The sequence below is a fragment of the Otolemur garnettii genome, unplaced genomic scaffold (genome assembly GCF_000181295.1).
Source record: "Otolemur garnettii isolate 467f Iridium unplaced genomic scaffold, OtoGar3 scaffold00018, whole genome shotgun sequence".
Lineage (NCBI taxonomy): Eukaryota > Metazoa > Chordata > Mammalia > Primates > Galagidae > Otolemur > Otolemur garnettii.
Window position 1 is genome coordinate 27,800,906 of NW_003852413.1, and position 11,625 is coordinate 27,812,530.

General features: G+C 46.1%; 1 protein-coding gene across 1 annotated transcript in view; it reads right to left on the reverse strand.

The window, feature by feature from the left end:
• Nucleotides 1-11,012, reverse strand: part of FAM117A (family with sequence similarity 117 member A) — a 53,453-nt gene extending 42,441 nt beyond the window's left edge. Inside the window, exon 1 of the mRNA XM_012802920.2 lies at nt 10,773-11,012. Within this exon, the coding sequence (XP_012658374.1) occupies nt 10,773-10,968 (196 nt within the window). The 5' untranslated portion in view covers nt 10,969-11,012. The remainder of the gene's footprint in view (nt 1-10,772) is intronic.
• Nucleotides 11,013-11,625: the final 613 nt, after the last annotated feature.

The following is an 11,625-nucleotide window of genomic DNA, read 5'->3' on the forward strand; positions in this document are numbered from 1 at the left end:
GAGACTCGCTTGAGCCCAGGAGTTGGAGGTTGCTGTGAGCTGAGATGCCACGGCACTCTACCCAGGGGGACAGCTTGAGGATCCTGTCTCAAGAAAAAAAATAAAAATAAAAATAAAAACTTCATTCTGGTATCTTGCATTAGTCTAGTATATATTCACTTGTTAAGCATTTTTTTTGGAAATAATTTCAAATTTACAGATGCAAGAATAAGAATAGTACATAGAATACCTATATAATCTCTGCCCAGATTCACCTATGAACATTTACCCATTTGCGTTACTGTTTGCTTTCTCTCATATGCACTTCTTCCTCGACACCTACACATTCACACTCAGGACATACTCATTCAAACACACACACAGTCCTTTATTCGGTTTTTATGTGGCGTTTTGCGTGAAAAGAACAGGAACCTTCAGAGGGTGGGAGGTTCGAGATGAAGAGAAAGCAAACAGGCTTGCTACTTGTGATGGTTCCACAGTTCTCGTCCCTTCTCTGTGCCTACAAAGCAAAGGAGCACTCAAGTGTTCTGCTTGAGAGACAGACATATATACCCAGGTAGGGGCCAGAAAAAGTACTAGTTGCATAAGATTGTTCATTACTCTCTTCTTTTTTTAAACAACAAACCGCACAAAAAACAACAACAAAGCATTTATATGAACCATGGAAAGAGCTTTATTATACAGAAGTGTTTTTGCAGTATTTGTTGTAATGGGCTTTTACCTTAGGAGGTTGGGAAGTAATTGGGAAAACAAGGTTTCACACAAGCATATGGTTTTTGAAACATTAACAAATTGTATACACAACCCTCCCAGGAGGGTTAGGTAACCCCTAACAGTCAAGCTAGGCAATTCTCCACAATACCAAGTCCCTGGAAGGAGCTTTCTGCCGGAGTTCGAGTCCATGCTATTCACCTTTGTGGGCACATGCCCGTCTCAGAAGAGCGCTATCACATATTACAATGCCCCACTCCCAGTCAGCCTAAAGCTAGGAGACGGGTATATGCTCATGCAGATCACATGTCTCCTGAGGCTTCTTTCCCACCAGAAGTGTATGTGTGGGCAGGTGCACCAGGGGTTCCCTACATGGAGGATTAAACCGTCATCATGGCACAATGCCACTTGTACCTACACCCTGCCATAGGAATGCAATGCCCACATTTATCCCCAGGTGCTATTTTTAGGGTTTCACATGACACATAAGAAAAATATCCTTTCTTCTATCTTTGCATGTCTTCTGACATGGCCCTGAGTTCAGTAACCATGACCATGACTCCATAAATGCAGAAACACCCCATTTGCTTCCTGTGCCCTCTCTGTCCCTGGTTAGCTACTCATTCCACATGGAAACTGCATACCTTAAACCAAATGGAAACCCTCAAAAGCCACCACTATTTCACACATAAAATATTGTAGTAACTACCATCTTCCAAGTGGGTACCTATGACATAGACAGTCACTATGGGGTATAAAAGAAGAAACACACTTCTTTCCAGCCCATTTTCCAATCTCTTTTGCTCATTTAACAAATGAAATCTATGCTCCTGGAATACAGGCATATAAAGAGAAGGGAAACAAAGGCTGGAGGTATGCTAGGCAGGCAGCAACAGATGGCAGCCTGGGTTGAAATCCACAATAGTTTCTTCATACATATGTGGGACGTGCCATTTGCCTAATAAAGAGGCTTTATTTAGTCACATGGTTTGGGGCAAGTTACTTCCTTTCTGGGCCTCAGTTTCCCTGTCTGTAAAATCAAGGAAATGCCACCGGCACCTCCAGGTTTCTCTCTTTCAAAGAGAAACATTTGAAAGTTCTGGTTAGAAGCACCAAAGAGTTAAACAAATGCACCACATTGTCAAAACTAAAATTATCTATATTCTCAATTTCCCTGAAAAATACAGATAAAGTTTGGGCCCTTCCAGAGTTTAGAAGTCACACTTTCCACAGAAGCAGCTACTTGAGTCTTCTATGAACACAGAACTTCCCAGGAAGTTCCAGATTACAGTGCCAATGAGGAAAAGCCTAGGTGCTGCTCTCTGGATTAAGTGCGCACGTCCCCTATGGATGTGGCTCACATGGTCCTCCTCTCCCCAGTCTCTAAATCTAGACTACAGAATATTTTGAAAGCCCTTTGGGTACCTCCCCTCTATCATGCCAAATACCATCCACCCTCATCCCAACCCCACCCCCAGATATATCATATCTGATGGGCACAAGTTAGAAAAGACAATCCCCCAAAAGGGGCTGTGCCGCAGTTTTCTGCCAGCCTGCAGCTGTGGGGTAGGGAGCGCACGTGTTATCAACAGTGATTCTCTCAAAGCTGTGTGGGCGATCAGACACACACAGAGCCCAGAAAACTCTTAAAGAGAAGGGAATGTGGGGAGGTGGGAGGGAAGAGGAGGGAGAAGGAGGTAGGAGAAGCTGCCTATCCTCCCAATCACATTTCACGCTGTTTAAAGTCAGGCAGGTTAATAAAACCATTTCACTAAATCACTGGAACCATGCTTGGCAACCTTAAGGGCAGGGAACACAGACTGGATAACAGGGTAATTGTCCAGGGCATGGGAAGTGATAATCAGCATCTCTCTCCTACATTTCCCCATTTCACTGGGGGAGGAGAAGGAAAACAACAGTGCTTGGGGGCATGGGGTTCCAGCCTGATCACACCTCTGAAGCCACTGCTAGGACCAACAGGTAATTCTGCTCCCTGGCCTAGAAAAGTCACTGATCCAGATTTCTTTCTCCTATGTCTCCTTACCATACAGTAGAACACTACTAGGAAGTTTGTGCAAATCAAAATGGAGTGAAAAGACAGCCAGTATTCATCTCTGTCTCCTTGGCCTTTTACCCATACACTTCTAAGCCTCAAGCCAGGTAGTCTGGCTTTTTAACAAAAATCATAAAATCCTACACATTGGATGTTTCCATGGATCAACCTGGTAACTGCCCAAGCTCAGCCTCCAGCTGTAAATGTGTTAGGAAGAGAACCTACTGGCCTACCAATGACATCCATGGAAATGCCACGTCTTTGCCACCAGCTGGGCTTCAAGCCCAATGACTACAATGAATAGGAGACTAGTGATTTAAAGAAAGAGAGAATCCTAACACTTCAAGTGGGTTTTACCTTGTAAGGAGCTGAGGAGAGATATTATAGACTGGGATAGTATGTGGGGACCAGGAGTGGGAAAGACCATTAGGAGTGAGCCTGGGGGAGGTGTGACTCTCTCCCCACTCCACTGCCTTTCCAGCAACTCAATCCAACAAGTGTTTATTGGGCATGACACTCCCCATCTGCCTTGGCCCTCCCTCTGCAAAAACACTCAAATCTGTTCAAGCTGCAGGGTGAGTTCTATTGCACTTGAACTTGAAACATGAGGTGCCTACCTCTTAAAAAGGCAGGCACACAATTTCCAAGATGGGGCAGAACTGATTCATGAGATTTGAGAAAATTAAGGAACATAGCTGACTAGACAAAGCTACAAGAATGTCACTTTTGAAAGGGAAGGGAGACAAGGAAGAAAAAACTTAACTTAACCATAGGGAAAATAAATACATTGGCCAATTAAAAAAGAAAAGCCAACTCAAAACATCCCAGTTCTCTAATTAACCTCACCAAACACTGAATATTCCTTCATTCTACGCCTCCCTGGCTTGAATTTATATTTTATTCACGTATAGATGTGCTAATGATTTACTTTTAGAGTTATACATTTAATCCTACTTTGGCCTTCAAGGAGATGATACCTCAGTGTTCTCCTATGTGTCTTCATCTAGGATCAGATGATAAGGGAACCAACCACAGAGCTGGGGGTAAACCAGGCTGTCCTCTAACAAGCAGTTTCCCTGGAAAAGGCACCTGCCATTTGCACGGATAGGGAGCTTAGGGCTCAGAGAGGAAGCACTCCAAACTTACAACTTTCCTGGGCCAATACTGTCTGTCCTGTGTGAAGTCACACTTAGGCATCCTCTGAGAAAAACTCCTCAAGCCCTCATCACAGGCCAGCTGCTTCAGAGCAAGCAAAATCTTTAGAGGAGTCTTCCCAGGCTTCTCCAACCTCCACTCCTTTTATTAGGGAGCTGGGAGCTCCAACTGCTAATAAGCAGGCAGGGCTAAGCTCAAGGCGTGCCACCCACCCCCAGGCCAGCTGCCTGGGGCTCATGAGCAAACCCACAAACCTGTGGGCCTGGGCAGGGTAAATGTCTGTACACGGCCCAGACTTCAGTTCTAGGCCCCCCAGGGGCTGGATGAAATTCTCCTATTATGAAATACTTTGATAGCATTCTTTAAGTTCATTAAAGCCACTCTTGATTGGCAATGGTGCTCCCACACAGAAAAAGTCAAGTGGGGCTTATTTGGGCCTGAGGATAAGCATTAAAATGACTGCAAAGCTGGGAACTCAGCTTTGTAGTGACCCTGAGGGGAAAGCAAAGTGCCAGGAAGAGTTTTCCAGACTAGGAGGTTCTGGGGACTGTTAGCTGGAGTCTGAGCGTTAGCAGCCAGCTGTTATGAGACTCTCCCACCATACAGCTGTTCCCAAGAACAAGGGCCCCTTCACAAACTCTGCACAACTGGAGAAAAACTGGAGCACAGATAACTCATAAACTTTAAATATCATCTACAACTCTTTCCTCTCTGAGATCAAGATTTGCTTTTGACCTAACAATGTGAACAGATTTGGCTAATGTTTTGTTAATTCATACTCTGAAAACCAAATAATGGAATTCTCTGTGAAGACTCAACTCAGGCAGAGGGAAAAAAATTTCCCACTCATCCTTTCTTTGCTTCCACTCTTCCCTGTTCCCTTTTCTATGACAGAGAAGGGCAACATCCATCTCAGAGCCAGCAGAACCCATTAACTCAAGAGATTGTCCACTCATTAAACTAACTTGCTGGTGGGAATCCACCTTTGCTCTGAACTGGGAAAGAAACACAAAGTTTTCTCTTCCAGCCCCTCAAAAGGGGGTCCAAATCACCCATGGGGTAAAAGTAAGCCCAGGTAGTGTAGGCAGAGCACTTGAGCTATAGGCAAATAGCATTTGATATATGTGTCAATAAGAACTCCAATACCAGACTTTCTCCAGAGTATGATATAGCCTGAAGTCTGAATCCTTTGGAAGGAAAGCACTATGAGAGTCTTATAATCTGGAGGAGCTGGGTGGTGCCTGTGCCTCAGTGGGTAGGGCACCGGCCCCATATACCGAGGGTGGTGGGTTCAAACCCAGCCACAGCCAAACTTCAACCAAAAACAGCCAGGCGTCCTGGCAGGCACCTGTACTCCCAGCCACTTGGGAGGCTGAGGCAAGAGAATCACCTAAGCCCAAGAGTTGGAGGTTGCTGTGAGCTGTTATGCCACAGCACTCTACCGAGGGCAATAAAGTAAGACTCTGTCTCTTAAAAAAAAAAAAAATCTGGAGGAGCACACTCTATTTCTAAGAGTTCTATTAAGATTAAGGAATAGATCAGTTCTAATAAAATCAAGAATAGTGAGGCCCTGGTGCCTACCACACCAAATTCCTACTAAATTCAACAGAAGATGCAGGTATAGTGTTCTCTTGGCATTTAAAGCTCCCCAAGCCCTTTGGCAACACCCAAATTAGCACCATTATAAAAATTTTGCAATCCTGCCTCAAATATTCTAGAGATCTACGTCTGGAACCAGAGAGAATGATGTCCTTTTACCACCACAGCCCAGTGCTGTTCTTATTCCTCCTCCACTGACCTCAAATGGCTTTTAAGATCTCCTAGCTGTGTTATATAAGTGATGAACCCCTCCCATAACATATAATCCTTTGTTAGCCAAGACTGAAAAACACATAGACCCATACTCCTTTGGGTACCAGGGATATAAAGCACTTCAAGGGTAACTAGCCCCCAATTTCAAGGATATCATCAGTGACAACATTTAAGAGTCAGATGCTTCAGCAGTACATTTTGCTGACCATGTGCCTGGTGCTGGCAAAGCTGTCAAAAGCAACAGTTAGCAGTGTTGGGCTGGTGTTTTAATGTTTCCCAAACAAAAGCTGTCTCAATCACAAGTTTTAGACGGACAACTATAGTTCTTAAGGATTTTAACTGCCTCCCTCCCCCCCACAGCCTCATTATAGCAAGATAGCTCATTGGTATAAACAGGTTAGAACTCTAATCTCCAGGCTGTTTCTGGTACCAGGGGCCACATGGACCGCAGTCTGATGAGGGCTTTCTCTCAGGATCTCTAAAATGCAACCTCCTTTATGTTGTTCCAGACCTGTCTAAATATCCATCCCCTAAGGACTAAGCTTTCAAAGCATTGCAAGGGGAAGGAGTTTAATACTCATCAATAGCATTGCTAATAACAATTCTGCCTTATATTTATGAAACAGCCATCCATGGGAACCTATCAACATTCAATATAAACTATTCCTCTAATGTCTTTGTGGGGAAGTCAATTATTTTAGGGCAACCAGACTACTCCCAGCTCTCAATGATCTGTTCAGAAAAATGAAAGGCAATGAGAAAAATTCAAAACAGGAAATAAGCCTAAAGTAATTCCCATCTGATTTTGAGATGTGCTCACTCTACTTGTGAGTTGTTAGGATGGGGGAAAGAAGCATATAAGAGAGGAGGGGGAGCAAATTTGCCTAACAGTTAAGCTTTTATGTAAATTCAAATTAGCTTATGTCTACTGAACACATGTCACCTGACAACAGTGGGGGTGGGGAGTCTGGATTCACACGTGACAATCTTCCACAAAGATTGAGAACTGACTAGAAACAGATGACCTCTTTTCTCCTAAAATATGAGTGGGGATGCAGGCTTGTAAGTTTTCTTTACCCTCTTAGGATTTTCTGAGGAGTGTATATTACACACATTTAAAATTGATCTTTTTTTTTTTTAGAGACAGTCTCACTTTGTCGCCCACGGTAGAGTGCCGTAGCATCACAGCTCACAGCAACCTCCAGCTCTGGGGCTTAGGCGATTTTATTGCCTCAGCCTCTCCAAGGGGCTGGGACTACAGGCACCCGCCACAATGCCCAGCTATTTTTTGCTGCAGTTTGGCCATGGCCGGGTTCGAACCTACCACCCTTGGTATATGGGGCCAGCATCCTACTCACTGAGCCACAGGCGCCACCCTAAAACTGATCTTTCTACAGGAATAATGGTCAGGCACATAGTTTTAGACAAGGGTAGGGAAACTTCAAAGCGACATATAATACATATTTTAGGCTTTGTGGGCCGCACAGTCTCCCTCACAACTACTCAATCGGCCACTGACAGCATAAAAGCAGCCATGGAGTGTGGCTATGTTCCAATAAAACTTTATTTACATAAAAAGGCAGAAAGTGAGATACAAACTATCAGCCATATTGCTAACCCTTGGTTTAAGAAGGTTCTGGTGGACACAGAAGGTTCCGAGGCAGCACTGGCTTCCCTGGCATCCAGTTGGCCCCCATGGGAGCTGGTCCACTGGAGAAATAAATTGCAAAGCTTGATTAAACATTGTCTTCATTCTAAAGATATGGAGACAGAGACACCAAACAGGATGGGTGAGACTGGAACCCAGAACAATTCATTTCCTAGTCCTAGTATGTCCTGGAAGAACATAAAAGTTAACAGGCTCTTCTATCCACTAGGGGCTCTGAGCTTCCTTAGAGCTGACCTTCATATTTCTCTCTATTCTCTTCAGCCTTCCTCTTTCCTAGCCCACACTCATAAATATGAAGCCAGTCCTCACTTTATGAAGCTATCCCTTATACACTGAATGGTTGCAGATGATTCCCGCTCTTTATACCATAACCCTTTTTACAAGGTCTAATATATCTTGTGAAGAACACAGCAGGGTGTGTGGTGGGTAGATAACTCACAGCTCTGTATGTTACATCACTTTGAGATGGGCACGAGAAACAATGACGACACTTAATTGTTCCTGAAACCCAGTCCCAGCTCACACACCTTTTAAAAACAGCTGGGCTTCAGAGCCCTGTTTAGAAAGCTCATTTTAAAAGATGAGGGAATAAAAATGCAAAAGGAGGCCCTGAAATTCTGAAACCTGCAGTACTGGTTTCAGATCAATCTGGGTTTGTTCTTTGAAGCCTGAAAAGGCAATGGGCTCTGGCCAACAGTGCTCTCACCTTGGCTAGGTAGAAGGAATAATAACAATATAAGTAGCAGCAAACACTTTTATAGCACCTTCTATGTGCCAGGCACTGTTTTAAGCACTTTATTAACTCACTTGATTCCTATAATGTACATATTCTTATTTTTATTTAGTTATTTGAGATAGTCTCGCTATGTGGCCCTTAGTAGAGTGCCATAACATCACAGCTCACAGCAACCTCAAACTCTTGGGCTTAAGTGATTCCCTTGCTTCAGCCTCCCAAGTAACTGGGACTACAGGTGCCCACCACAACGCCTGACTATTTTTTGGTTGGAGTTGTCAGTGTTGTTTAGCAGGCCCAAGCTGGACTCAAATCGGCCACCCTTGGTGTATGTGGCTGGCGCCCTACTCACTTCGCTATGGGCACTGAGCCATATAATGTACATATTTTTACCCACAGATGAGGAAAATGGGACACAGAGGTTAACTTCCTCAAAGCCTTATAGCTGTTAAAAGCAGAAACCTGAATTTAAAACCCAGGCATTCTCACTCCCAATACCATTATCTTAAGTATTCTTGACTGCAAGGGGTTTCCCTTTACCTCATATATCCTATTGGCCTAGGGAAAACCACCCTGCTGCTTCCCAAAGGCTAATGAATGGAAATAATGTGAACACACGTACACTGAAATTAACATGCAAAAGATGTGATGTGCCCCAAACCAAAGGCCAGATATATTCCCCTAACATTTGGCCGCAAAGAAGACTACACGCTCAGGCAACTCTTTCCATCCATTTTTCTTCTCTCCTGCTTTACTGAAAAGCTACATATAATTCCAGTACTCACTAGACAAATACTATATTAACACCTCTGGCATATTAATAGGTGGAGAAATGATCAATCAGCTCACTCCATAAGCAATAATCCACCCAACTTGCCCTAAATCACCTGACATGTTATACAGTTGTCTTGCTTTCTTCATGTTTACCAGTATTTTAGGGCCTCTGGCCTAACAAAAGGAGCAGGTCACATTCCTCATTTTTATAGCAAACTGCTCTTAAAATATGATTGCTAACCAATTTCTTGCTTCTACACAGGCAGGTTTTCTATTGATTTCTACTAAAGGTTACTAAAGTTAACTAAAGTTCTGGTGCCTGTTGTTCTGCTAACTTCCCTGGGTTCCAAGGGAGCCCAAACAAAACGAACAGGTTTGCAGTCTTGTGGTTTGCTTTATGTTCATCAAAGGCATGAGTTTATCTGAGCATTACCTTACTCTATACCACTGGATTCTACGCATACTTTTACTACTTGGTCACCATCTTGCTACCAGATTTGACCAAGTAACTGTGTTCCAAGATGTGTGGCTAACCTACTGTGAGGTGGTCCAGGTAGACTTGGGGGTTTTCTTCCTCAGAGACCCTCTTAATCTCATTCCTACCTAGCAAGAACCTATAGTAGCACTGTAGCAACAAGAGGGGGCTGTGCAGCAACTAAGTTTAGTAATTACCAAAGTTCAGGAGACTCCAGTTTAGAGAATGTCATTAGCCAGTAAGATGGCAAGGACCATGACTTTTGTACATTTGGTAGAGACCCAGGCTTTGGAAGTGTGCAATGATCTTTTCACATCTGGTGTGAATCAAATGCAAGCCTCACTTTCAACTTATTGCCAACCTCCTCATGGAAGTAGGTTCTTTTTCCCATTCCTAAGTGCTCGCATTTGTGAGATCCATCACAGCTTTGAGTGTGAAAGAAAGGTTAGGCTTGCTCCTCCCTACTTTCCCCACACCCACCACATCAAGCTGTTATTAAGAAACCGTTCTAGTGCCGTTCAGAGTGTGGGGTGTTTGCCACTGTGTACTTGATTGTAGTCCTCACCCCCATTGCCACGTTGGCTGGTAATGCCCAGGACAAAACAGCTTTGGTTAGGGAAGGAGGGAAAGGCAGTGAGCAAACTGCCCAGGTCCTATACACACACGCAATGGTTGGAATGAGACAGCCATGTTAAGCAGGTCAATGATCTGGGAACATACAACTTCTGGGCAAGGAGAAGAATGCAGGGAATCGGGAGCGTAGCCTTTGCACTGTGGTAAAAGCCGTTAAACTAACTTACTTCAACGGGCTGAGATGAAATCAGCTTCAGGAGATGGCATAAAGGGAAGCGCACGTGAAAGTGGTGGAGAATGGAACTCCAGCGCTGCAGAGAGGGATGCTGGGGCCAAACTCGAGCAGGAGAAGTAACACATGGCTCCACGGGGCTCTCCTCCATGCCCCTCCCCCTCCCCGTGCAAGCGTCCAGAGCCCACCGGCTCCTCACTCCCAACGCCAGCCCACTGCACCGGGCGCCCCCACCCCGCGCCACTCCTCCTCACACCTCGCTCCCACCCCTCCATGTTCCACTCACCCCCACACGACACCCCTGCCTACTTTTCGGTTACGCCCCCAAAGCCACCCTCCATCTGCCAGGTCCCTCCCCTCACCTCCGGGCCGCGACTCTCTGCACATTCCGTCCCAGCGGTGCACCCCACGTTCACAGCTCCCAGTCTCGTTCCTTCAGCCCTCGCGGACTTTGAGAGCCCCAGTTTCTCTTCCCTCGACCGCATCCACTTTCTCCTCACACTTTTTCCAGTACCCCTCCCCCCGTCACGCGCCCTCCCTCCCCCAACGGCTCCTCCCCCGGCACCCGCTCCAGGCCCGGCTCACCTGCGCGGCCACCCCCGTCCCGGCGCTGGTGCGGCTGCTGCAGCTGGAAGGGGACCGTCGCCCTGAGCGGCTGCAGCCCAGCCCGAGGGGAGCCGGCCGGGGCTGGAGGAGAGCAGCCCCGCCGGAGCCCCCCGGCTCCTCCGCGCCCTGGACCCCAGGCACCTCCGCCTCTGCCGCCCGCTGCGGCCCCCGCCATCGCGCGCCCGATTGCCTGTCTCGGCCCCACAGCGAGCCCCACACAGCCCCCCAACCCCCGCTGCCGCTGCTTATCTGCCCTATGGGGCGGGTACCGGCCGCCTCAGCCCAGAGCTGTTATTGGCCTACAGAGACCCAGACCTCCCCTTCCAACCAATCTGCGGCTATCTCTTCCCTTCTCCTAGGATGATTGGTCAATAAGCCTAGCGATCCACACCAAGACCCCACCCTCATAACGCCCCCTTCAGCTTCCCAGTGTCCCAAGGGCCGCTGATTGGCTCGCCCGGAAGAGGGCTGGTTCTCTAGCACCACCAATGACAAGACGTAGAAAAGGGGAGCGTCACACCCAGTCTCAGGTAGTATGCAAATATGATGTCACGTGACGTCAAGCTGAGGGGGCGGGGCTGGGTGTAGGTTGGAATCAAACATTAGTGAAATCATTATGGGGGGCGGGGGTAGGGAGGATTGTCAAACTTTAAGAAGTCAAATCCCGGCAGTTTGGAGAGAGGGATAACTTCAAAGAGCATTACATTTAGTTTAACCTAAAAACATTAGTTTTACGTCCTCACAGGATTTCAGTGCTGCTTGCAAGCTCCAAACGAAAATCCTACTAAATAATGCAAGGTTTGCATGTCATTTGCATGCAATTTGCATTATA